This window comes from Bubalus bubalis, chromosome 4 (assembly GCF_019923935.1).
Source record: "Bubalus bubalis isolate 160015118507 breed Murrah chromosome 4, NDDB_SH_1, whole genome shotgun sequence".
Classification (NCBI taxonomy): domain Eukaryota; kingdom Metazoa; phylum Chordata; class Mammalia; order Artiodactyla; family Bovidae; genus Bubalus; species Bubalus bubalis.
In genome coordinates, this window is record NC_059160.1 from 25,910,121 (window position 1) to 25,936,532 (window position 26,412).

Consider the following 26,412-nt stretch of genomic DNA (forward strand, 5'->3'; position numbering starts at 1 on the left):
TATTTTCATGCCTTATCTGATGGGTCACTGAGTGTAAGCACTAATGCATATAACAAAATTTCAGTGTAGTACAAAAAGTTGGGTCAGGCCATGAACCAAGATTTGACTTTTATCAACACTTAGTGGAAATTCATTTTACTAGAATTCTGAACTTAATGATTAAAATTTTTGAATGCTTACAATAAGCCAGGCGATGCACAAAGTCTTTTGTGTGTGTATACCTATCTATCTGTATATATCTTATCTTTTAATCCTCAAATAACCTACAAAATAAATATTATTATTGATAGTTTAAGGCTAGAACTGAGGCTGGGAGAAATAACTTGCCTAAGGTCACACAGAAAGTGTTGGAGTTGAGTTTTAAATCCACATTTGTTGGACCCTTGAGATTGCTCATTGTACTAGGAAGAAAAATCCTTAATTAGATCACAACTTAACTCCAGATTATCATTCTTGAATTTTTAGCTCAAGAGGTTTCCTTGTCACTAGTTCTTAGAGGACAGCTTTCTATTTTCAAGAACTGTTATTCCATCCAAGATTCACTCTCTGAATTAAAAGAATATAAATTGTTACTCCACATCGTCTTTTGCTGTTTATCCTAGTCTTGCACGTTGTTGTATTGGATGTGTGGGTGATATGATTTTCTCATGGTTTAGGTGCGACATGCAGGGTAAGGTGGGCAATGTGGCATCTCGGGTCATTTCTGATACTCACAACTACTGACTGTTAGGAAGTTGTAAAAATATTCCGCCTTTTCTTGAAAAAAACTGTGGGTACCTCTTGGGAGCAACAAACATTGTTCTTTTCCATGCATCTTGTAATAGAATCCTTGGCGCTGCAAGTTAAGTTTGGGTTTTCTAAAATTGAGAAGACAAGTTTTGTTCCATCTTTATCTTTCATGGTTTGGGGACTTGGCTGGTGGTCCAGTGGTTAGGATTCCATGCTTCCACTGCAGGGGGCATGGGTTCCATCCCTGGTTGGGGAACTAAGATCCTGCATGCTGTCTGGCGTGGCGCATATCCCCCCTCAAACATAAAAACATAAAACACCAAAAACTTGAGTGGTTTGACTTATTTTTCTGACCCAAGACTGATTTTTAGTCTTTTATAAGTACTTTAGAAAACGTGTGGATTATACAACTCTCATTTTAGCATTGAAAATGCTTCTCCTAACCCTAATGTTTATTATTACCCTAATCCTGGTAGTGTAGCAATAACTGAAGTTCAGGAAATGAGATGTAGCCACCCTGATGCAGGGTAAGAGCTTGGTGTTATTGGTAATAGACAGTCTTAAATAATTTTTCAGAATTTTAGTACTCATTATACTGTACTGATTTTGCTTGCTAATATTCTACTTTGAATATGAAATGTTTCCCCCTCAATTTAATTTTATATATAATGGGCTTTGAGGGTATATATGTGTGTGTGTGTATAAAATAAATATATATATATTTTCAATTCAGGTGCTTTATGAATGCTATATGGAGCTCTAGAAGGCAAATGTGGTACTGGGGTCAGAGGTTAATAGATTCAAAGCTGCATCTCTGAATTCCTCCACAGCTGAATTTGTGTACATACACCCATCACTCCCTGTCTAGGTTCAACGCTTATTAGTCTGATATATCAGTGGCGCTAGTGGTAAGGAACCTGCCTGCCAATGCAGGAGATGTAAGAGACACAGATTTGATCCCTGGGTTGGGATGATCCCCTGGAGGAGGGCACGACAATCCTCTCCAGTATTCTTGCCTGGAGAATCCCATGGACAGAGGAGCCTGGCAGGCTATGGTCCATAGGGTTGCAGAGTCAGACATGACTGAAACGACTTAGCACACATGCATGCATAGACAAATACCCTGGCGGAGAGTGGGGCAAACTGTTATGTCTTTATTTTCATTAGCAGAGCTCTCAGGAAAGGCCTGCTTTATATTCCAACAAGAGAACTTATTATATGTGAATGGGAGAATTCAAAAGGACTGGAGGATTTTTTTTTCTTTAGTTTGCAAAGTGATACACCCCTGTATATATCCTAGATGAATTTCTTTTTTTCTCCTAAGTAACTATCCTACGGAAGCAGTAGAAATTATTTGTAATTTGCATGTCTTTATAATGATACTTTAAAAGCTCTGTGGCTTGGAACCTGGGGCCAGGGCATAGAAACTGTTTCATGGTTGCAAACGAAGGAGTTCCTTAGAACAGGAGGGGAACTGCAACAGAATGCTTGAGGCAATATTAAATTGGGGTGATTTTTTAGAAAGTGACAAATGGTTTATGTTTCCTAAATCTGAGATGGGTTCTACCAGTTCTAAATGGCTGCCAAGTTATGTTATCACTTGCCGGCTTTGTAACGGCCTCAATTATTTCCTTCCTCAGCCCTGTATGATGAGATTCGTCAGTTTCGCAAGGCCTGTGGGGAGGCTCATCTCAAAACCATCTTAGCCACAGGAGAACTTGGATCTCTCACGAACGTCTATAAAGCCAGTATGATAGCCATGATGGCAGGTAAGCGTTTTATATTGAAATGATGGTATATATTGAATGGATGCTTTTAAGAGAAATTGGTAAGACGAAGCATTTGGCTATTAACTGAAAGTGCTAACCACTTGCGGAAAAGGCAATGGCAACCCACTCCAGTACTCTTGCCTGGCAAATCCCATGGATGGAGGAGCCACATGGGTTGCAGTCCATGGGGTCCGTAAGAGTCAGACATGACTGAGCGACTTCACTTTCACTTTTCACTTTTATGCATTGGAGAAGGAAATGGCAACCCACTCCAGCGTTCTTGCCTGGAGAGTCCCAGGGGCAGGGGAGCCTGCTGGGCTGCTGTCTGTGGGGTCGCACAGAGTTGGACACAACTGAAGCGACTTAGCAGCAGCAGCAGCAGCTAACCACTTGGAGGGTTTTTTTTTTTTTCTTGTGGGCGGGGTCAGCTATTTTATGAATACATGTGCAGTGGGAAATGGTCACAAACTTGGCTTTCTTCCACGTTTTTGCGTGGCGTTTCATCACTGCATTATCCTTGTAAGGCAGTAGATGGCTCTCTTGTTAGTGAATTGCCTTCTGCGTTAGTCTTTGATTATTCATTCATCAACATATGTTAGACAGGAATTTCTTTAACTCTGACTTACTCCTCTCTGTGAATTTAAGTGTTTGATTTTTTTCAGACATCCATATCCATCCTGTCTAAGGCAGCCTGAGCTTTTGTCTGTGTTTTATTTTTTTTCTTAAATTTAGGGCAGTGTCATTGTTTTGTTTTTTGTTTTTTTTTTTGAAATGTAGCTTGACTCAGTCTTTGTTTTCACAAACAGCAGGTCTAGCTATTCATACACCCAAGCTTGACACTGATTGCTTTTTCTCACCTTCGTAGGAATCAGGGAATCAGTGTTGAGAGTTTTGTTTTTCGCTGTATTTCATACATTCTTTCCATCCTGTGTGCTGCTATCTTAGGCCACTGTCATTCCCCACATGGATCACTTCAATGGTCTTCTAACTAGTTTCCCAGTCTCTGCTTCTGTCCCCTTTCAATCTGTTCTCCACACTGTTGCCAGAATGATCTCTCAGGAATGCTAATTGGGTTGTGGTACTGCTTGTTTAAAATCCTTCGGTGGCGGCCCTTCGTTTTCAAGATACAATATAAATTCCTTCAGCTTGGCTTTGATAAAGGTCCTTCCCAAGACCCTGCCTGAGCCTCCGCGGCCTCCTCCTTTTCGTATGTGGGGCTCCATAGAGTTACCTGCTGTGCCCTGCAGGTGGCGCAGGATCTTCTGTTGTGCACAGACTGTAGCTCTCACTCGGGGGCTCAGTAGTTGCGGCATCATGCTGGCTTTCTCAGAGAAGGCAATGGCAACCCACTCCAGTACTCTTGCCTGGAAAATCCCATGGATGGAGGAGCCTGGTAGGCTGCAGTTCATGGGGTCGCTAGGAGTTGGACACGACTGAGTGACTTCACTTTCACTTTTCACTTTCATGCATTGGAGAAGGAAATGGCAACCCACTCCAGTGTTCTTGCCTGGAGAATCCCAGGGATAGGGGAGCCTGGTGGGCTGCAGTCTGTGGGGTCGCACAGAGTCAGACATGACTGAAGCGACTTAGCAGCAGCAGCAGCAGCAGCTGGCTTTCTGGTTGTGGCACATGGGCTCCAGAGCGCACGGCTCAGTAGTTTCTCCCCCAGGCTTAGTTGCTCTGCAGCCTGTGAGATCTTAGTTCCCCAACCAGGGATCAGACCCTCATCCCCTGCATTGCAACGTGGATTATTAACCACTGGACCACCAGGGAATTCCTCCCCATGGAGGTTTATTGAAACCTCTGTCAGATAACTTACTATACCGTGATGGAGTGTTGCCTCTTTAGCTGCCCTACTAGTGGCTTCACGTTTGGATGAATATACGTGACTTCCCGGTTCTTAAATTTGGGCCTCTATTGCAGTCACCCTCTAGATTTTTCTACTCATGTACTTTTCATTAAAGACTCTCTCAGACCTAGCGTGGTTCCCTGGAATTGTACTGAAAATTAGCTGACCAGGCATTAATGAAGCTGTTGCTCTGGTTTGCTGCTGTATCCAAAAGATCTCTGCTCTGCTTATTTTATTTAGAGTGAAATCTCTGAAAACCTAAGGATAGGGAAGAATGGAACATTGTAATGAATGGGTCATCGGTTATATTGGTATTCCAAAGGTCCTCAATGATAGAAGATGCTGGAACCCTCAGGAGCCTGGGGAAAGCCCATTGGAGTCTTAGGTAGACAGGTAGCCTCCCTTTTCATGCTCCTAGAAACAGGACCAGGGAGTTAGCCCAGAATGGCGTGATCCAGGTCACAGTGAAAGTGTTTTCATTCTGGGTGAGCAAGCCAACTCTGTACCTATTGCTTAAAAAAAGGAACATTATTAGGTCCTCATGCTTGGACACGTCTGTTCCACCCTCCACTCCACCCTTTGCATCCACAGACAGAAATGTGACTGGAAACATGCCGTCACCTGTCTCTTCCTTTTGGCTCGTATCCCTGTCCATCTTGTTTATCTCCTTCAGTTTTTCATCTGATCAGTGTCTGATACTGTGAGTGATGGAACTAGTATTTGTGATGTGCTTTACTAGATACTTCAAAATTATGTTCCTTCACCTTCACACCAGCCCTGTAGCTGATGAAGAAACTTAAGATGGAGGGACTTGCCTAGGGTCCCAAAGCTAAGTGAACATATAAGTCATTATTTGAACCCAAGTGTTCTGGCCTCAGGTGTATCGCTTTTTCAGTTTTAACTCACCTGTCTCCCAAGGCACTGTGCCAGACCTTATCATGAATTAAAGGCAGTCTTTGTGAGATGTATATGAAAGCATCTAGCACTTCCTGACCCACAGTTTTTGCTTCTCATTCTGTTATGGAGCTATATAATAGAAATGAAGTAGTTTTTGAAAAATTTTTTAAATGAAATATGTGGACTGCCTTCACATTTCATCCTGTTTCTGTATTATCTAAAAAACTCTTTTTGTTTTCTTCAAAATCAGCTTTATTGAAGTAAATTTATATTCAATAAAGTTCAAGTGTTAACATGTACGATATGATGAGTTTTGACAATTCGTATATTCCATCTTCCCAGAAACAGCCTTTGTTCCCCTTTGACGTCAGTTCCACTCTTTTTAACCTTCTGCTCCAGGTGCAATAACTGGTCTGATTTTATCACCATGGATTAGCTTTGCCAGTTTTAGAACATTATACTTATACAGTATGTACTCTTCCGTGTTTTTTCACCTACATGCCCCGAGGTGTAATACCTGTGAGATGCATTCATGTCATTCTGTGTATAAGAAGTTTGCTTGCTTGTTTTTCATTGTACAAATATAAGAGTGGTTGAATTTATTGATATAAGGTGCTTAGAATAGTCTCTTACTAGTCTGATGTCTGTAGGGTCCGTAGTTATATCTCCTTTTTTATTCCCAGTATCACCCATTTTTGTTTTCTTTCCTGTTGTTGTTCTTTGTTTTGTTTTGGTAGAAAATATAGTCTTGCTAGGGATCTGCCAGTTTTATTAATCTTTTTAAAGAACCAATATTTTGCTTCTTTTGCTTTATCATTCAGTTAAAAATGTTTTCTAATTTTTCTAGTTGTTTAGAATGTTATTGGAGTGTTATTTAGTATGAAATGTTTAATTTCCAAATATTTTATGTTTCTATGGATATCATTATTACTGACTTAAAATTTAAAATTCTTTTATGCTCAGAGAATACCCATTTTAAGAATCTTTTGCCTTTTGTAATTAATGAGATTTATGTTTTACCCCATTTTATGGTATATTTAAGTATCTGCTTCAAGTGCACTGAAAAAAATGTCATTTATTTGCCAATGTTAGTCGTAATGTTCTGTAAATGTCAAGTAACTCAAGTTGGTTGGTCACATTTTTTAGATCTGATTTTGTTTCATTTTATTTTGGTCTACTTGTTCTATCAATTTATTAATATCAAAGATTTCTGATCACTGATCACCATAACAAATATAATAGTAATGAACACTTTTGAAACATTTCAAGAATTACCAAAACATGGCACAGAGACTTGAAATGGTACTGATAGAATTACTTGATGAAGGGTTGCCGCAAACCTTCAATTTATAGAAAATGCAATATCTGTAAAGTGTAATAATGCAAAGCACAATAAAATGAGGCATACCTATATTCCTCTTTACACTTCATTTGTCACAAATATAAAAACCTTAGAGCAGTTCCATTTACACCCTCATTAGTCCCCAGAATTATTTTACTATTCTTCTTCTATCTGTTTATAAACCCCTCCTCAAAGTGATGTGATTTTTAATAGTCTTTTGTCTTTTAAGAAAATTAAAAGAAGAAACCTAGGTAAAACCAGTCTTTTGCATGTCATTTCTTTATCTCTTATTCTTCTTGTAGTCTGCTGGTGATTAGTTCTCTCAGATTTTGTTCACTGGAAAATGTCTTTTTTCACCTCCATGTTTCAAGGGTGGTTTGCTGAATATAGAGTTTTACGTTACAGTTTTATTTCTATTTCAGTATTAACCTTATCATTCCATTTCTTGGAATTCTGTTTCTTCCTGTTTTCCTGTAAGTAATGTTTCATTTTACTCTGGCTGTGGCCACAAATATTTCTCTTTATTTTTCTCTAATTTGACTATGATGTGCCTAAGTGTGGTTTTCTTCATATTCATCCTTCCTTGGAGTTTATTGAGCTTCTTGGATTTGTAGGTTGTTGTTTTAGACATTAAAAAAAATATTTTTTCAAATATATTTTCTTCCCCAGTCTTTTCTTCCTTCTGGGACCCAAGTTCCTGAGTGTTAGATATTGTCCACAGCTTCCTGGGGCCTGTTAACTTCAATTTTAATCTCCCCTCAAACCTCCAGCCCCCTTTTTCTGAATGGCTAATATACATGGATCTTTCTTCAAGTTCATTGACCTTTATTTTCTGCCTTAAATTTACTTTAATGCCCATCCACTGAAATTTGTGCTGATGAACATTTTTAGTTTTAAAATCCATTTGTTATTTTTTAGAATTTTAATTTTCTACTCTTTTCCATTTTTTTTCATTAATTTCATTCATTCTTTAAAATTCTTGAACATATTTGTAATAGCTGATTAAAAGTCCTTATCTGCTCATTTGTATATCTGAATTACCTTAAGGTCTTTATCTTGAGCTGCCAGTTTCCCAATGCCTAAAAATAGTTGCCTTATATATTTTGTTCAGTTATACAGTTATTTATATAACTATTTATAGCAGGAGGGCAAGTCTCATAACATTTATTCTATCATGGCTGGAATTCTTCATGGCTCTTGTTTTCCCATCGATTTAGCATCAAAAATCTTGAAAGGAGTTTATCATTTACATTCATAATAAATTTTACCTTATAATTTTGATAACCATTTATATGATTATAAACCCAGTTCTCTAAAGAGACAGAAGTAAAAATATATATAACTATGTTAGTCTGGTGTTATACATCACTGTAAGTAAACACTTGGTTATCCAGAGTGTGTTTACATTTTTTGGTCAACTAAGTGATTAGTAGCCTAGTTTTTGGTTTAATCTAGGGCTTCCCTGGTAGCTCACTTGGTAAAGAATCTGCCTGCAGTGTAGGAGACCCAGGTTTGATCCCTGGGTCGGGAAGATCCCCTGGAGAAGGAAATGGTAAACCACTCCAGTATCCTTGCTTGGAAAATTCCATGGACAGAGGAGCCTGGGTTGCAGTCCATGGGTTGCAAAGAGTCGGGCATGACTGAGGAACTAACACTGAGGAATCTTTCAAAATGTTTTAGGGGAAGGAGCCATGGTCATGGGAGTTAGAAGACTTGGACTCTCATTCTGTCTTACAGAATTTGTGACCCTTGAACAAATAAATTCATTTCATTATGAGTTCAAATGAAGTAACACATGTGATTTTGGTGTAGCTGTGTGTGCTAAGTCACTTCAGTCCTGTCCAACTCTTTGCAACCCCACAGACGTTAGCCCGCCAAGCTCCTCTGTCCTTGTGATTCTCTAGGCAAGAATCCTTCTCTGGAGGATCTTCCCAACCCAGGGATCAAACTCGCATCTCTTGAGGCTCCTACATTGCAGATGGATTCTTGGCCACTGAGCCACCAGGGAAGCCCTGGTATAGCCGTAGGAGATAAAAGAAACTGAGCTGGACTCTATTCTGTACTGATCCTAAAGCTTATTGTATTCGTAGAATTGTTTAACGAATCTTACATATGAACTTGTTTTGCCAGCTTTTGACTCTGTCTTAAAAAAGAAAGTTGTAAAAAAACAAATCTGATTCATTGAGAATCATAATTAGATGTGTCATTTTTTTTTATGGTATACTTCTTAGATATCGTTGTCCTTGTTTCTAATTGTTTAATGACGAAAGCTGTAGCAGCCACCTCAGCTCTTCAGCCATGTATGAGATCACTTATTCAGCAGCCACAGTGATCCACAAAGATCCAAGAACCAAAAAAAAAAAAAAGAAAATATTTTGAATAGATGAAATATATGTGATATAATCTGTAATATAACAATAATGGTGGGTAGCATTTCTTGAGCATTTACTGTGTGACAGGTACTCTTTAAAGGTTTTATTTATATTTAATCTTTACAATAACTCTGCGAGGTAGGTATTCTTCTATGGTAAAATAATAATTAAATTAAATCAGTTAAAAGGGTATCTTTATTGTAGGGACTTCCCTGGTGCCCCAGTGGCTCAGATGCTGCACTCCCAATGCAGGGGGCCCGGACTCAATCCCTAGTCAGGAAACCAGATCCCATGTGCCCCAACTAAAGATCCTGCATGCTGCAACTAAGAAATTAATAAAAGCAAACAAATAAATGAATAAGACCCCTCTATTTAACAGAAAAAAAAAAGGTTATCTTTACTGCTGTTTTGTATGGTCATTATTGCTATTTGTAAATATCCCAGGTATTTCTGTCTTCTTTACATCATTTCCTCTGTCTGTTGTAGCCTTCTCCCCTCCTGATAGCCATTTTTAAAGATTTAAGTGAAGTTTTCATACTCTATCAGATTTCTCTGCGATCTTTTAAAGGCAAAACTAATTGTTCATACTATCCTCCTCCTTGGATAATTATAAATACCAGTAGCATAGTATGTGTGTGTGTATATATATATATAGTTATATATACATTGTGTGTGTGTGTGTGTCTGTGTGTGTGTATAAAACTATGAACCTCCTTGAGGCCAACGAGGTTCTTATCTTACTTATCTGTATTCTTCTGTGATTACTACCATGTCTGACATCTAGGACAGCCTAAGGAAATATTGTGGAATATACAAATGAATCAATGAGAAAGACAGAGATAAAGAAAAGTGAAAACAGGCAAAATGAAATGAGATTAGATTAGATCTAGTTCCTCTTTCCTGATGTGTCACAACTTTGAGGAGTCTGGACATGTGGTTTTGAGAGCAAATTTCTATTTTAATTGAACAAAAAGTTAGAAAAAATATACCTTTGGCAAGGAGATTATGTATACAAAGCATGGCTTGAGCAACCCAGGCGTGTGGTATGATGTCTAAAGGGTTTCTTAGGATTCTCAGATAGTTCCAGAGGCAAGGAAAGGACCAAGGAAAAAACGTTTTGCCTTGACTTTTTCATCAGTGAAATTGGATCTTGGGACTTCCTTGGTGGTCCACTGGTTAATAATCCACCTTGCAGTGCAGGGGACTCGGGTTCAATCCCTGGTTAGGGAACTACGATCCCGAATGCCATGGGGCAACTGAGCGCTTTCACAACTACTGAGCCCTTGCACTACCAACTAGAGAGTTCGTTCGCTGTGATGAAAGGTCTCACGTGATGCAACAAAGATCCTGTGTGTTGCAGCTAAAACCTGAGGCTGCCAAATAAATAAATAAAGTAATTAATTAAAATAAAATATTTCAGAAAAAAGAGAAAATGGATATTACTTTTACATTAGTGGAAACGTGGTGAGAGAAATACAAAAAAAGAAGACGGTGAAGTAGGAGTAAACAGTTTGAAGGGAATATAATCAGGGAAGAGAAACGAGCACCATATTTTTTTCATCAAACAATCCAAGAACAAGGTGATAGGAAGTAAGATAGAAAGGGAAACATGCTTATAGAAAAGAGAAGTCGAAAGCAGGTCATCTACTGCTCAGGGATTTCCGCCCAGCAAATGCACACATTAAGAATAACGCCAGATTGTAGGCATGTGGCTTTATCTTTCAGTAGCCTGGACTGTTCACACACACGCAACAGCTAACAAGCTCTGCTCTGAAGTTATGCTAGACCTTATCTTTGGAAATAATGCAGGCATGATAAATAAGGCTGGAGTAGAAAAGCACTAAAGATGCAATCATAATGTCATCAGGTTTGAATTGCTGATGAAGATCTGTGGGAAGAGTACAAACATAAAAATATGGGGCTTGAGAAAAGCAGACCTTGAAGGGAATGCGAAATGAGTTTTGAACTTGGCTGGGATTTTGTAACGTATAGGAAATCAAAAATGAAAAAAGTAGGAACCAGGGGAGGGAATACTCGAAATGCAACCCAATAAGATCAAAGTAATACAGAAACAATGAGATGAAGCTGAGAAAAAGAGAAGAAAATAGAAGGGAAGCCATTAAATAAATAAAAAAGGGAGAAAACAGTGGGAAATTTGCTGTGACTGAAGGAAACCAAAACCCTAAAAAAAAAAAAAATGCTGTGATTAATAGCAAATTAACATCTAAGACTTTTTTAAAAGTTAAAAAAATTTTAAATATGAGTCAATCCTAGTATAAATGACAGTATAGATTTATTTTTCTAAAGACTGTCATAAGTCACACTGAGTCCTTCATCTCAGGCTGCAAATCTCTGTATCCTAAAGGAGTATTGATCCAGATGGCACGTCCAGACCCCTGTGGTGTTCCAGCCTGTTTTTTTTTTTTTTTAAATAAGATCTTGCCTTTCATAGGAAAAGCATTTAATTTATGAAAAAGTTTGCTTCAGTTGAAAGTTTATCACTGTGGAAAGCAGAAGAATATACATGGGTATTAGGTTAAAAAGTAAAGAATTTAAAGTGTAGATTTATTTACAGTTCCTTAAACCAGCCCTGAAAATTAAACCATTTATAGAGTAAAAACTAATTAACTTGCCATCTTATTCAAGGCCCCAAGCAAGAATAGAACATTTACCTTAGCCCATCCACACCCTCCCCATCCTTTATGAGTGTAAAATAAAAAACTCCGCAGAAGAGAGGACTTTCCATGTTTGCTGGCCTCCCAGCAGGGCAGGAACTCCTGATGGTGCATTTTGGTCCATGCATGTCATTTTTTAAAACAGGGTAAGTGTATTTATTTAAGCATAAAGCATTTTTTGTGCCTCCTCATGGCTGGACTTCTAGGGAGGAGGAGGGGCAGGGAAGGAATAGCTTCTAAGCTTGGTTTTTTATGTGGAGTATACTAGTCTGTGTAAAATTTTACTATGTGAAATTAAAAAAAAAAAGTAACCCACCTTATTCCAAAAGCGTATAACTGCCTTTTACAGACCTGGCTTGCTAAGAGAAATCTCCCGGGCAGAAAGACTTGCACATAGCCAGTGCCTAGAAAATGCTTCTTTATGGGATGGGTCATCAGGTACAAGGACATCAAAATATGCAATTGTAAACAACATATATAAAATTCATTTTTAAAAAGAGATCTATATTTTTCTCAGCAGAAGAAGTAGGGATTTTTTTTTCTTAGTGGAATTCTGGTTTATGACTTGGAGGTGAGACCCATAGGTGGTTGCTTGTGTCTCTGAGATGGTTATTCATTTGTCTTTATTTTCTAACATGTTGATTTTTGTTATTTGTCATATGGTATCTGTGCCAGTTACTCACCTATTAGCAAACTCATAAATGCTGTGGAATTGAAATCCTCGAATGGGCCCCTTAGTCCTTTGCACTGGGGAGATACTTGATATACATATTTGGGGTTTCCCTGGTGGCTCAGTGGTAAATAATCTGTCTACAGTGCAAGAGATGTGGGTTTGATCCCTGGGTCAGTTGGGAACATCTCCTGGAGGAGGAAATGGCAGCCCACTCCAGTATTCTTGTCTGGGAAATCCCATGGACAGAGGAGCCTGGCAGGCTTTAGTCCATGGGGTCATAAGAGGCAGACATGACTTAGCAACTAAACCACCACCGTACGTATTTGTTGAATCATTTCGTGAACAAAGGTTAATAAATCTTGTGGAGTAGTTCACCAAATTCTTTTTGCAGTTGTCCTAAAGCAAAGTAGGGGAGGTACCTGCTCAGCATTGAGTGGCTTGGAGACCTGAGGCTTGGAGGTTAGATAACTAGACTGAGACCACACATGGAGGACAGAGCAGAATTCTGAAGGACTCAACCCCAGATTCCATACTTTAGTCAGTGCACCATCCTGCTCTCTGTCCCACCATCAATCTAGATTATGGAAGAAAAGTTTAAGCTACGTTTGACCTTTGGAGGCCCAGAGGTATTTCTTGAGTCCCTGAATGAGATTTATATGTTGAACGGTACTTTTCTATGGAGGACAAGAAAAATAAGACAATAAAAGAGAATGTTTGGAGAAAAACTCTAGGGGGTGAGTGAGTGAGTTAGTCACTCAGTCGTGTTTGACTCTTTTCAACCTCATGGACTGTAACCCACCAGGCTCTTCTGTCCATGGGATTATTCAGGCAAGAATACTTGAGTGGGTTGCCATTTTCTTCTCCAGGGGGTCTTCCCAACCCAGGGATCAAACCAGGGTTTCCTGCATTGCAGGCAGATCCTTTACCATCTGAGCCACCAAGGAATCCCCTAGAGGGTGGTAGACATGAAGGAGCCATGGGAGGGCAAACCCAGAGCCCCACCCATGATAGACCCACAGCAAATCCTTGTTGAAATGAAAGGGAAGATTGCAAGAGAACCCTGAGCTCAAGTAGCTTCCACTGTATCTGCCTGCTCTGCTGATGGTCCCCTGATGATGCACGTGCAGGGTCATGAATAGCAATGGCCACTTGCGTTCTGTACAAGGTTCTAGCTTCTTTTTAGATTCCCTTCCTTGGGGGTGCCCAGGGAGCAGCTCACAGGCAGCAGTTGAAGTGGACCTTTTTCTTGTCTACCTGAGGAAGGATGAGGAGAGAGGTCAAGGCTGAGGGCCGTATGAGAATGAAGGAGCAGAGAGATACGATGAAAGGGTGTGAGGATGGAAATGGTACTGGAGCATGTGTAGAAGGATGGCCGAGCATGGGATGAGGGAAGTTGAAACATCCTCATGCAGAGTGATTGAAAGGAAAGGGGACATCTTATTTGGGAAGAATGTGAGCATTGGGGTTGTGATATTGTGTTCACATGCTTTTATGCATGCATATACACAACAAGTGGAGAAGGCAATGGCAACCCACTCCAGTACTCTTGCCTGGAAAATCCCATGGACAGAGGAGCCTGGTAGGCTGCAGTCCATGGGGTCATGAAGAGTCAGACAAGACTGAGCAACTTCACTTTCACTTTTCACTGTAATGCATTGAAGAAGGAAATGGCAACCCATTCCAGTGTTCTTGCCTGGAGAATCCCAGGGACGGGGGAGCCTGGTGGGCTGCCATCTATGGGGTCATACAGAGTCAGACATGACTGAAGTGACTTAGCAGCAGCAGCAGCATACACAACAAGGCATGAAAAGACATGATTGTTGTCTATTACCCAAGGACGGAGGACTGGCACCTTACTTTTAGAAGATATAGAAAGATGGATTTCAGCCCAGTATAAAGCAGAGTTTTGATAAAGTCCAAGTTTTCTGGAATTTGCATGGCCACGTCAGGAAGGAGGTATTCAAAGAACCGGCTGGGATGACAGCCCACTGGAGCCAGTGTTGGATACATGATACTCAGCGACCATTGGGGTGCTTTCTGCTTTGGAGGTAAATATGATCCTGAAAGAAGAAACATTGTATATGATCCTTTGAATCTAAATGTTAAATATGATCCTTTGGCTCCAAGTGTTAAATGTGATTCTTCAGCGTTGAGCCTGATACTAAAGGAGAAAAATATTTTACATGCCTGCACACATACACACAGGTTGTGTATGTATGAAATTTCTGGGTAGACTTAAATCCAGGATAGACAGGGCCTGCAAATATGGGATTAATGGGAAGAGAGGGAGGGTATTGGTTTTCTAAACTGCACCCTAAGAAAGTACCAAGAACTGAGTACCTTAAAACAACGGATATTTCTTATCACAGTTCTGGAGGGCAGAAGTCTGAAATTAACGCTGTGTCCACAGGGCCCTCTCCTTCTGAAATCTGTAGCAGAGAATCCTTTCTTGCTAGAAAGCTTCTGTTGTTTGCTGGCAATACTTGGCATGCCTTGTGTGTGTGTGTGTTAGTCATTCAGTCGTGTCCAACTCTTTGTGACCCCATAGACTATATATAGCCGGCCAGGCTCCTCTGTCCAAGGATTCTTCCAGCCAAGAATACTGGAGTGGGTAGCCTTTCCCTTCTCCAGGGGATCTTCCTGACCCAAGGATTGAACCTGGGTCTCCTGTATTGTAGGTAAATTCTTTACTGTCTGAGCCACCAGAGAAGCCTTGGCTTATATTAATAGATGTGTTACTCTCATCTCTGCCTCCATTGTCACATGATCATCTTCCTGTGTATTTCTGTCTCTTCTCTTATAAGGACACCCATCATGTAATAGCCCAGCTTACATAGTAAAACTTTATTTTTACCTAACTGGTTGCAATTGAAATGACAGTATTTTCAAATAGGTCACTTTCTGAGGTTCTGGGGATTGGAACTTCAACATGCCTTTTTAGGGAGCACAATTGAACCCATAACAAAGAGAAGCAGCGTTCTTGCCCTATGGTTCTCTTGTTTCCTGTAAAGACCTGAAGAAGTTTTGAGAAAAATACATTGAGTCAAACCAGCAAACTTAAATTCAGGTACAAAAGATTGATTTTTCCCCTCTAAGCAGTGTTGGATGGCTTTGTGGATAGGGGAAATCTAGTAGATATTAAATATTTTTATCTGCAAAAAGCATTTGGTAAGGTTCTCAATAGGAGATTAATGGCTAAAATAAAGAATGAAGCATTAGGAGATAAATTTGCTTATGAGCGAGAGACAGAGACTAACAGTAGAAGGAAATACTTTTTAGATTGGAAAGGAGTGACATACAGCACTAGCCAGGAATCAGTTTTGGGACCTATGGGTTTTTCACTTTATTTTTATTGGACTTTGTAATAAAAATACAGATCTTCAAACAGTCCAAGACAGAGTGAGTAATACTACAAGCATCAGTAATCAAAAGTTATTCTCTATCATAAACTAAATGACTGATAATAAATACTGACATGAGACTACACAGTGTACCATAATATTATAAAATGGAGCAAGCGATTCTCCTGTGTTCTCTTTTCTTCTGCAAGGGTGAATATTTCTTTATTTGTTTTTCACAAAATATTTGCAGGTTTCTTGGTTTACTTTGTAATCCAAATCAATGAAAAAAATATTTTTTTAAACTTGGAAAGATGTGTTAACTAAGAGAAAAATTGGTCAAAGCAAGACAAAGGTTATATTGCTGTCCTTAGAATAAAGAAGTTAGGGACCCTGTGTGTTAAATTTCTCAGTGAGCTACTGAATAAAAAAGACTTCGGGAGTGAGGGGGCATCATTGAAATCATCAGCTTACTCTGCAGTCATGGCTTTAATGGAAGCTTATGCAAAAAAAAGCATTGTTAGAATGATAAAGCTATATATCTGAGGGAGTGAAATATTATATAGTATGGGGATTTTTTTCTTTTCCTTTTTAAAAGTTTTAATTTAATGGCTCTAAAAAAACTGTAAAATTAAGTAATTGTACATGTAACTTTTGTCTTCCCAGGAACTAGTTAAGTATGTGGGAAGAATACTTTTCAAATTGGAATGTTGCCTGCAACTCCTTCTGTCTCAGTTACTAAAAGGTCTTTGCAGATTTCTGTCTGTTTTTTCTTGATTTGTACATCGTCAGATAAGCCAAGAGGAATAGAGCAACTAAACGTTCAAAAATTAACTCATAAAAATTCCAAATGTTTAGAAAACTGGAAAGAATAAGAGAAACTTATAGGATATAGAGAAACTTTTGTTCATCTCAAAGCTTTCATTTTATTAGGTAAGAAAACCAAGATTCAGACAAGTCAGATTCATGAGGAAATTACCCCAGAACAAATGAGTCAAAACACAGTCTAGGTTCTCCACCCAGTTTGCAAATTAGAATTTCCTGAAGAACTTCTTCCGTAAACTGTTGAAAAGATCCTACCACCCAGAGATTCTGATGTTAACCATCTTGAATGGGGGCATTTGAATGAGTACTTTAAAAAACTCCCTTCGTGTGTCTACTATGTAGGCAGGAATGAGGCCTTTGATCTGGAATATAGGTTTCTTGATGATAAGACAAGAGTCCTTTCCACTCATCTTAGTAGTTTAGAAATTATTCCGGGAGAGAATTACAAATTCAAGGAGAAAAGCCTTTAGCAAAGACAGTTCACAGTGAACAAGCTGACTGTTCTGGTAGTTAGTTACCTTACAGAAGGCTCGTTGGGAACTCTGAACCTGTATTCCGTAGAACAAGATCATGAATGGTTACTTGATCTCCGTGCCAGCCCTGAATGTAGCCGACAGAGTAACTGAAATTTCACACTGCAACAGCAGTTCTGTAGGTCCTAACCAACACACAACAGTGTTTTATGGAAGGCCCTGAATTTGTATTTCTAATTAGGTCTCTATGAACATTTTTCATCCTTTTTTGCTGCCTTGATAATATTGAGGTCCCTCTTCCCTTAATCTGCAAGGTATGAGATTTAGGACTTGAATGGGGACTCCCCGCCCAGGTCTGAGCTATGCTGGGGAGTGGAAGGAAATGAGAGAGTGCGGGGTGGTAAAAGGGATGGGGTGAAGACAGAGGGGCTGGAGGAGAGACTGGTGGGGAAGAGAAGGGTGAGACTTTCTGTCCTCCTAATACCTAGGGTATTTGTTTCCCTTGAACAGGCTCATCCAGCAGGTATTTTATGAGCATCTAATGTTTATCAGCTGCTGTTCTGGGCTTGGAGGGCCACAGTCCATGGGGTCGCAGGAGTCACACACAATTCTACTATTAATAAAACAGCAACAACATTCTGGGCATTGGAAAAGGAGACGACAAGAGAGAGGGGAGAGAAAAATAAGAAGTAGCGCCTTCCCTTTGTCTCTCAGTCTGGTGAGGAGGTGAAAAAATGGGGTTTATGATTTTCCCTATTGGGAATGGTAGGAGCTGTGGGTACACTTACTCTGGGGCTTCAGGAACACGCCACCCTCTGAGGTCTCACAGAAGGATTCACAAAGCAAATGACCTGCGTGGAGGAGTCATTAGGTACAGAGGAGGAGGGACATCTCAGGCAAAGAAGCTCATGCCCTTTTATACCTGGAGCTGTGAAGAGCATACCATGGTAAGAACACTGATATGATTAGGGTGGAGACGTGGCAAGCGAGTGGATGAAGCGAGTAAGCAGCCTGAGGCTTATGGCTCTGCTATAGAATTTGCATTCCTGTCTGTGGCTGTGGAAAGTTTTTAGCCTTGGCAGTTTATAGCCAGGAAGTGAGTGATCTACAAATTCGTTCATCCATTTCTTTCTCCACTATGTGCTAGGCACTGGGGATGAAGATCAATAAGATGCCCTTTCTCCAGCCTCCCCGTCCTCCCTTCTTGCTCTCTGCAGTAGTGGAGTAGTGATCAGAATTTCACTTTCAGGGGAATGAATTTAGGGGAAGACCAGGAACCTGTTAGGAGGCTGTTGTCCCAGTCTGGTGACCAGGATGAGGAGCTGAACCTGGGCAGAGCAGTGGGGCTGGAGAGAAGTGGACAGCTGAGGGGGATGCTAAAGGGATGGAATGAATAGTATTTGATGAACGGTTGTCTGCTAAACAGGGGAGAAAAAGGACAGAACAGCTCATAATGGTGCAATTTGTAAGGATAGGGAGTTCAGGGGAAACAAGGCCCCCAAAAGGTGGGGCTTCAGATGGCACTGGTGGTAAAGAACCCACTTGCCAATGCAGGAGACATAAGGCTCGGGTTCGATCTCTGTGTTGGGAAGGGCCCCTGGAGGAGGGCATGGTAACCCACTCCAGTATTTCTTGCCTGGGAGAATCCCATGGACAGAGGAGCCTGGTGGGCTACAGTCCATAGGGCTTCAAGAGTCAGACATGTTTGAAGCAACTCAGCATACAGGGCAAGGCTTTTTCCAGCCCAGGAAGCTGAACCTCTGCCTTCTGTTACAAGGTCCTCCACCTGTTATCCATCAGGGTCCTTGGCTTTCCTCAATCAATAGAAATTGACTAGAGGCCAGACAGGAAATTCAGGCAAGGCTTTACTGGGGTTGATGCTGAAGTAGGGGGAAGGGAGGAGTGAAATCAAGTAACAGGTTCCCTGTTCCCTCTCTGAGTTAGGATGAGGTGGTTCCTTATATGGGGTAAGGGTAGGGATGTGTCCAGAGGTCAGGCTGGAGGGGTGACTTAGGTGTGTTGCTCACCCCTTAGATGCTGTTGTGTACAAGGGTACATGTGCAGTACCCTGCTTTTGCTCCCAGATCTTCAGAAGTGGCATTAGGGGTTTTTGGGTCTCTGTTATCTTTCATCCAGAATTCATCCCAACTGCACATGCACACAGTTCTTTTTATTCCCATTCGGTTCCTTTGTATTTTGTGGCTCAAGGAGAGGTGTGTCCAGGTGCGGTTGTTGTCATTGTTTAGTCACTCAGTCGTGTCCAGCTCTTTTGTGACCCCACAGACTGTAGCCTGCCAGGCTCCTCTGTCCATGGATTTCCTAGGCAAGAATTCTGGAGAGGGTTGCCATTTCCTTCTCCAGAGGATCTTCCTAACCCAAAGATTGAACCCATGTCTCCTACATAGGCAAGAGGATTGTTTACCACTGAGCCATCTGGGAAGTCCGTCCAGGTACAGGCATTCCAGCAAAGGGTCCCAGATCCTAGACCTGTCTCATAACCTGTTCGTTTGTCTCCCCAGCTTGTTGCAGAACCAATCCCCCAGAGTCTCACCACTTCTCCTCTACTCTTCTGTTCTTGTAACAAGGAGAAGAATTTTAAACGAAGTCTGAGTAAGGCTATGAAGATAAAAGAAAGAGAAGTTATTTTTATGTTTAGAAAACATTAGCAAGACAAGGCACATAAAGCAAAACAGAGGACGAATACAGTTATTTTAGTGATTCGGGAGCAGAAAGGAAATTCATGCTTTTACTTGAATTATCTTGATGCTTTGTTTTCCTAGTGACCTAAGAATTCGTGTTATAGTATGCTTTTTGTAAAAAATTTATCATCAGCTGGGACATCGAAAGTTAAGTTTCCTGTGTTACAAAGCTGCTAAATTGGGCAGGGGACAACGGGGGAGGCACTGAATAGTCAATGAAATGGGGAAGAATTTAGATCATCCGTGTCACACGAAGCCAGCAAAAGGCTGTTTGTAGAATGTTAGCTGCTATCACACTGGTTTTATATTAACATTCTAGTGAATAATTAAAATTTGCCTGTTTATTTTTTAATAAAAAGGAAAAGCGTATAAATTACCTCAGAGTTTATAATGTTATCTCTAGTCGTGTTCATGGATGTGGCAGTTTCTGAATAGGACTGTGGATGAGATAACTTAGTTAAAAAGCAGATTTTCTTCTGCTTTTTCCCGTGTCCTCATCTCACAGTGTTCATTATTCTAATGCCATTCAAAAATATAAAATGAAAATCCTTAAAACTATCACTTGGAGACATTTTCATTAGAGATGATATTTTCTAAATTGAGTGGTTATTAAATACATTTTTCTGCTGAAATTATTTTTGAAGTACATTTCTCACTTTCATCCTCTGTCCTTATATAAGCCCACACCCAGGCGTGGCTGATAATCCTGTCTTCCCTCTTTGCTTTTTTTCCCCCTCTTTGTTTTTTAACCATACAGACTCCCATGAGGTGATCAGTGTGCTTAGCTGCTCAGTCATGTCTGACTCTTTGTGACTCTTTGGACTGTAGCCCACCAGGCTCCTCCGTCCATGGGATTTCCCAGGCAAGAATACTGGAGTGGGTTGCCATTTCCTCCAGTGGATCTTTCTGACCCAGGGATCGAACCTGCATCTCCTGTGTCTCCTGCATTGCAGGCAGATTCTTTACCTGCTGAGCTATTGGGGAAGCCCCACGAGGTGATCAGGGACTCCTTTACAATTGAATATAGTTTTCCACTGAACCCACCCTTCTCCACTATTGCTTTTTCTGGTTGTTCCTTCAACCAGAAGGAACTAGACTGGAAAGATTCTGGATTTTTATTCAAGTATTCGACCCAGGGAAAAAAGCACCTCCCACAGAGATGGGGGAGAAGGCAATGGCACCCCACTCCAGTACTCTTGCCTGGAAAATCCCATGGACGGAGGAGCCTGGTAGGCTGCAGTCCGTGGGGTCGCTAAGAGTCGGACACGACTGAGCGACTTCACTATCACTTTTCACTTTCATGCATTGGAGGAGGAAATGGCAACCCACTCCAGTGTTTTTGCCTGGAGAATCCCAGGGACGGCGGGGCCTGGTGGGCTGCCGTCTATGGGGTCGCACAGAGTCAGACACGACTGAAGCGACTTAGCAGCAGCAGCACAGAGATGGGAAAGAGATTCAGGCTCAGAAACAAAGAAAAGGACATAGGCATTGCGAAGCCGCCATCTGTGGTCTTGGGTGATGTCGCATTTGATTCTCTTAAGGATGTACATTGTTCAAGTAATTCTACACACAAAAGGGATTACTGAACTCCACCAATTTCCAGAGGTGCGGTGGTGGTCTGAATTTGTGTCTATTTGTAGGAAGAGTGTTGGTAGGTAGTAAGGGGGAAAATACAGCTGAGGAAAGACAGGAAGAAAGTCAATGGTATTAGAAGAAGAATCTTCAGAGGATGATGAAGTGATGAATAGGAGAATTTTTAAAAATATTTACTTATTTCTTTGTTTTTGTGTGCACTTGGCCTTCGTTGCTGTGTGGGCTTTCTCCAGTTGTGGTGAGTGGGGGTCACCCTCTAGTCGTGGTGTGTGTGCTTCTCACTGAGGCGGCTTCTCTTGTTGCAGGCTACAGGCTCTAGGTGGGCAGGCTTCACTAGTTGCAGAGTGAGGCTCAATAGTTGGAGCTTATGGTTTCCCCGCTGCATATGGGATCTTCCCAGACCAGGGATCAAACCTATGTCCCCTGCGTTGGTTGATGGATTCTTAACCACTGGACCACCAGGAAAGTCTGACTAGGAGAATATTAACATGGAATGACATGTCTCCTGTTCCCAGAGTCAGAAATGGGGGAGAGGAAGCATTTGGCTGGAGAGTCGTTCAGAGTTCAGATGCTTTGGGAGCTTAGAAAGGAATTCCCAGTGTGGACTTTTCAGACAAAGTGTCCCTATCCTTAGTGCCCCAGATAGGTCCAATCAAATAAAAGTAGAATAATGGGCTTCCCTGGTGGCTCAGACAGTAAAGAGTCTGCCTGCAATGCAGGAGACCTGGGTTCAGTTCCTGGGATGGGAAGATCCCCTGAAGAAGGGAATTGCTACCCACTCCAGTATTCTTGCCTGGAAAATCCCATGGACAGGGGAGCCTGGTAGGCCACAGTCCGTGAAAAATGACTTAGCAACTAACGCTAATCAGTATTCTTGACTGAAGAATTCCATGGACAGAAGCAGTCCAACACTAACTTTCACTTCCAACAGTTACTAGGTACTTTATAACCAGAAGGTTATAAGCTCTGAACTGTTGGCTAGAGAGATTCCAGATAGGTAAAGAAATACCACGTAGGAGCCATTGGATGTAACCTTGACTTCATGCATGACCAGGAACCAGCAAGGTCATTGGCAGAGGACATGGGGATACCCCTGCACTTCAGAACCTGCTGCCCTCTGGGGGTATCCCTTTTCTCTCCTAGTCCTTCTTCCTTAGCCAGTCCCTGCCTGTAACTATGTCCTTGTCCTCTCCTGAAATTTCACCCTGTCTTGGGCAAGGGGACAGTCCATTCCTCTCTTCTCTTCCTCTGCATCTGATGCTCTGCTTGGCCCGGGGCTGCTTTCCTGGCCGTGCCCTCCTTTCTCATCTCTTTGTTCGTCCCCTGCTTCATCCTGGGGAAGCACCCTGGAGAGCTGACTTTGGATTTGTCTGAAACATAAGTGACCTAACTTCAGTTTTTGAACTGTTCAAGACCCACTCCTGGGACTTCCCTGGCAATCCAGTGGTCTGCCTTCCAATGCAAGGGGTGTGCGTTTGATCCCTGGCGGAGAAACTAAGATCCCATACACTACAGAGCAACTAATCCCGTGTGCCCCAACCAAAACCTAACATAGCCAAAAGTAATAATAATAATAGATGCATTCCTTACCACCTGTTCATGTGATGCCTTTTTTTTAATTTATTTTTTAATTGAAGGATAATTGCTATACAGAATTTTGTTGTTTTCTGTCAAACCTCAACATGAATCAGCCATAGGTGTACTTACATCTCCTCCCTTTTGAACTTTCCTCCCATCTCCCTCTGCATCCCACCCATCTAGGTTGATACAGAGCCCCTGTTTGAGTTTCCTGAGCCATACAGCAAATTCCCATTGGCTATCTATTTTACGTATGGTAATGTAAGTTTCCATGTTACTCTTTCCATACATCTCACCCTCTCCTCCCCTCTCCCCATGTCCATAAGTCTATTCTCTGCGTCTGTTTCTCCATTGCTGCCCTGTAAATAAATTCTTCAGAACCATTTTTCTTGATTCCATATTTGTGCATTAGAATACGATATTTATCTTTCTCTTTCTGACTCACTTCACTCTGTATAACAGGTTCTAGGTTCATCCACCTCATCCACATGCATTCCTTTTTATGGCTGAGTAATATTCCATTGTGTATATGTACCACAACTTCTTTATCCATTCATCTGTTGATGGGCATCTGGGTTGCTCCCATGTTCTAGCTATTGTAAATAGTGCTGCATGTGATGTTTTTTTTAAATATAGTTTCTTACATTGGTTTTGTAGGACTGCTGTGATAGTACCACACAGAGTGACTTAAACAATAGGAATCTAGGCAGCCTGGATGGGAGGGCAGTTTGGGGGAGAATGGATACATGTATGTGTGTGGCTGAGTCACTCTGCTGTGCAACTGAAATTCTCACAGCATTGTTAATGGGCTGTACTCCAATATAAAAGAAAAAGTAGAAAAAAAAACCCCCTCTATTTTGCAGTAGTTGTGTACAGATGTGAGAAATGGACCATGAAGAAGGCTGAGCAATGAAGAATTGATGCTTTTGAATTGTGGTGTTGGAGAAGGCTCATTGAGAGTCTCTTGGACTGCAAGGAGATCCAACCAGTCATTCCTAAGAGAAATAGACCCTGAATGTTCATTGGAAGGACTGATGCTGAAGCTCCAATATTTTGGCCACCTGATGTGACATGTAGACTCATTGGAAAAGACCGTGATGCTAGGAAAGGTTGAAGGCAAAAGGTGGAACAGGATGTTTATGCATGCAGACTTCAACAGCTGTGGCTTGTAGGCTAAGTAGATGTGGCTCCTGGGCTCTGTAGCATAGGCTGAATAGTTGTGGCACAGGAGTCGAGTTGCTTTGCGGCATGTGGAATCTTTCTGGATCAGGGATCGAAGTCAGGGTGCCTGCATTGGCAGGTGGATTCTTCACCACTGAGCCACCAGGGAAGCCCTCCAATTTTAGCTTGTAAACACTTCAACTTTAGTTTCTTCCTCCATATTTTACTCTCTTGAGCTCCCAGTATTTTCTGTCTGTTGATAAAAATGGTTCCTTTCTCTCTGCTTCTTTGGTAACTTCTTCAGACAGATTGGTTTATAGAGGTGTCATTTGCTAGTCCTCAGAAGTTACTTTTCTACCAGAAATCTCTGATGTTCAGTGACTTTGCACTTTTGAGCTTTTCCTAATAATTCCTACCAACTTTCTCAAATCACTGCTCACCTCCTACTTTTCCTTCCACGTTTTATTTAGTTGGACTTTGACTCCTGTCATCCAGTGTGGATGGAGAGTTAGGGGTCCAGATAGACATAGCTGGTAGTTCCTTGAGATCTCAGCCAGGCAGAGCAGAGCATGTGTAGGGGGCGATACTTTGTGTCTTTGGCTGCAGAGAGTGACTGCAGAGAGAGAGAGACATTAACAGATGTAGTGCACCATTGAATTTCTAAGTCAGAAGAGTGAAAGCAAATAGTTACAGATAGCACGGAAGTGAACAGTGATGGCTCAACTAAATAAGGAGTTATTTTTCTCATAAAACAAAAAGTCTGGAGGTGTAGCCAGCTACTGCTGTTGGCTCATCATCATTGTCTAGATTGGTACCTCAGTTATTGGCTTGATGTTTCCCTCATGGTTGAAGGATGGCTGCCAGAGCTCCGGTCATCACATTTACATTAAAAATTGCAAGAAAGCAATGTCAGTGCCACTTCATATGGAAGGAAATAGTTGAATTGGGCTAGGTAGGATTTTGGCAGGCAGAAAAGAAGGAGGGTATGAGGTTGATAAGGCAGAGGATGTTTTTGCAAAACAATAATGAGTCTGGTTTAGAAGGCAGAAGTGTGCAGTGGTGAAAAGCCTGGACTTTGACTTAGAAAAAGCTGTGTTAAATTCCATTCATGAGACTTAAAAACTGTTATCCTAGGTTCCTCAATATCTATAATCCCTTGTTTCATCATTTGTAAATGGAAATAGTAAGAATAACCTGCCTTCCTAGCTGTTGTGGAGATCAGATGAGAATAGATACATAAAGCCAAGCACCTAGTGAGTTCTTAGCAAAATAAAAGACCCCTCTCCTCCTGTTGTTATATTATCATCATCAGAATTAGCTAGAGTCCAAGATACTCTAGGGTGGGCAGAAGAAGGGAACAATGGAATATTTGGCTAAATTCAGGCCCTGGAGAGTGGAAATTTTAAGATTTTACTCTTTAAGCAGTTGAAGGTTATGAAATGAAAAATGCCACCATCAAACCTGTCTTATCTGTTCATTCCATATTTCAACAATTTGTAGGGCTTCATACTTAAAAATTTTTGTGCTCTTTTGTTTCCATGTATTAAATATAAAAACCTGGGCCAAGTCAACCCAGAGAACCTTCTTCTTTCTCAAGAATAAATTGATGGTATTTGTGACAGAAGCACAAGTAAATGGATTGTAGCATAAGTTGACACTGTTTGCTGTCTCTAACCTAGTTTTCTAAATGCCTTTTTCCCTTATAGGTTATCATTGTGAATCCCATTTCCCGTTTTTGGTAATCAACTTAACAGCTGAAATTTTTTCTTCACTGAGGTTTTACATTTTAAAGTTACCTATATATTCACTTTGAATTTTGACATTTAATAACTCCCCTGAAATACCTGGGAGAAATTACATCTATGATAAAACATGTACTTCAGAAGGAGGGAATAAATGCCACACTCAAGGCAATTATATAGGCAGTATTAAAAACATTAAATATGTATTGAAATTTTAAAATATAGGTTTAAAAGGAATGTAAATGAAGACCTCACTTATACATATTGAGAAACTATTTCTATTCTGTTTGTGGGGGGAGGGGAATCTCCTAAAAAACCAGTAGCCTTAAATCAGACCTATTAGTTTTATAATAGGGAGTTTTGTGAGAGACAGATAAAGCCTGTGTGTTAAGTGTGTAGTGTAAGCTATTTGTTTGAAACAGCTTTCTTACCGTATGGGTATATACAATTTCTACTTGAGAATTTTGGAAAAGGAACGTATAGCCCTTCTGCTATAAGGGAAATACAGGATATGAGCATATGTATTTATTTATTCACTGGCAAGTCAGTGCCTTGAAAAAAAAAGTGATTTTCAATGAGATCTTAGATGTTGTTGTTGTTCAGTTGATAAGTTGTGTCTGACTCTTTGCGACCCCATGAACTATACCACGCCAGGCTTCCCTGTCCTTCACTATCTCCCAGGGTTTGCTCAAACTCA

The 26,412-nt window shown here is 40.8% G+C and overlaps 1 protein-coding gene across 1 annotated transcript in view; it reads left to right on the forward strand.

The window, feature by feature from the left end:
- The window catches only part of DERA (deoxyribose-phosphate aldolase), a 116,778-nt gene that overhangs the window by 59,550 nt on the left and 30,816 nt on the right, over positions 1-26,412 (forward strand). Inside the window, exon 6 of the mRNA XM_006052373.4 lies at positions 2,370-2,498. Coding sequence (XP_006052435.4) covers positions 2,370-2,498 — 129 coding nt within the window. The remainder of the gene's footprint in view (positions 1-2,369; positions 2,499-26,412) is intronic.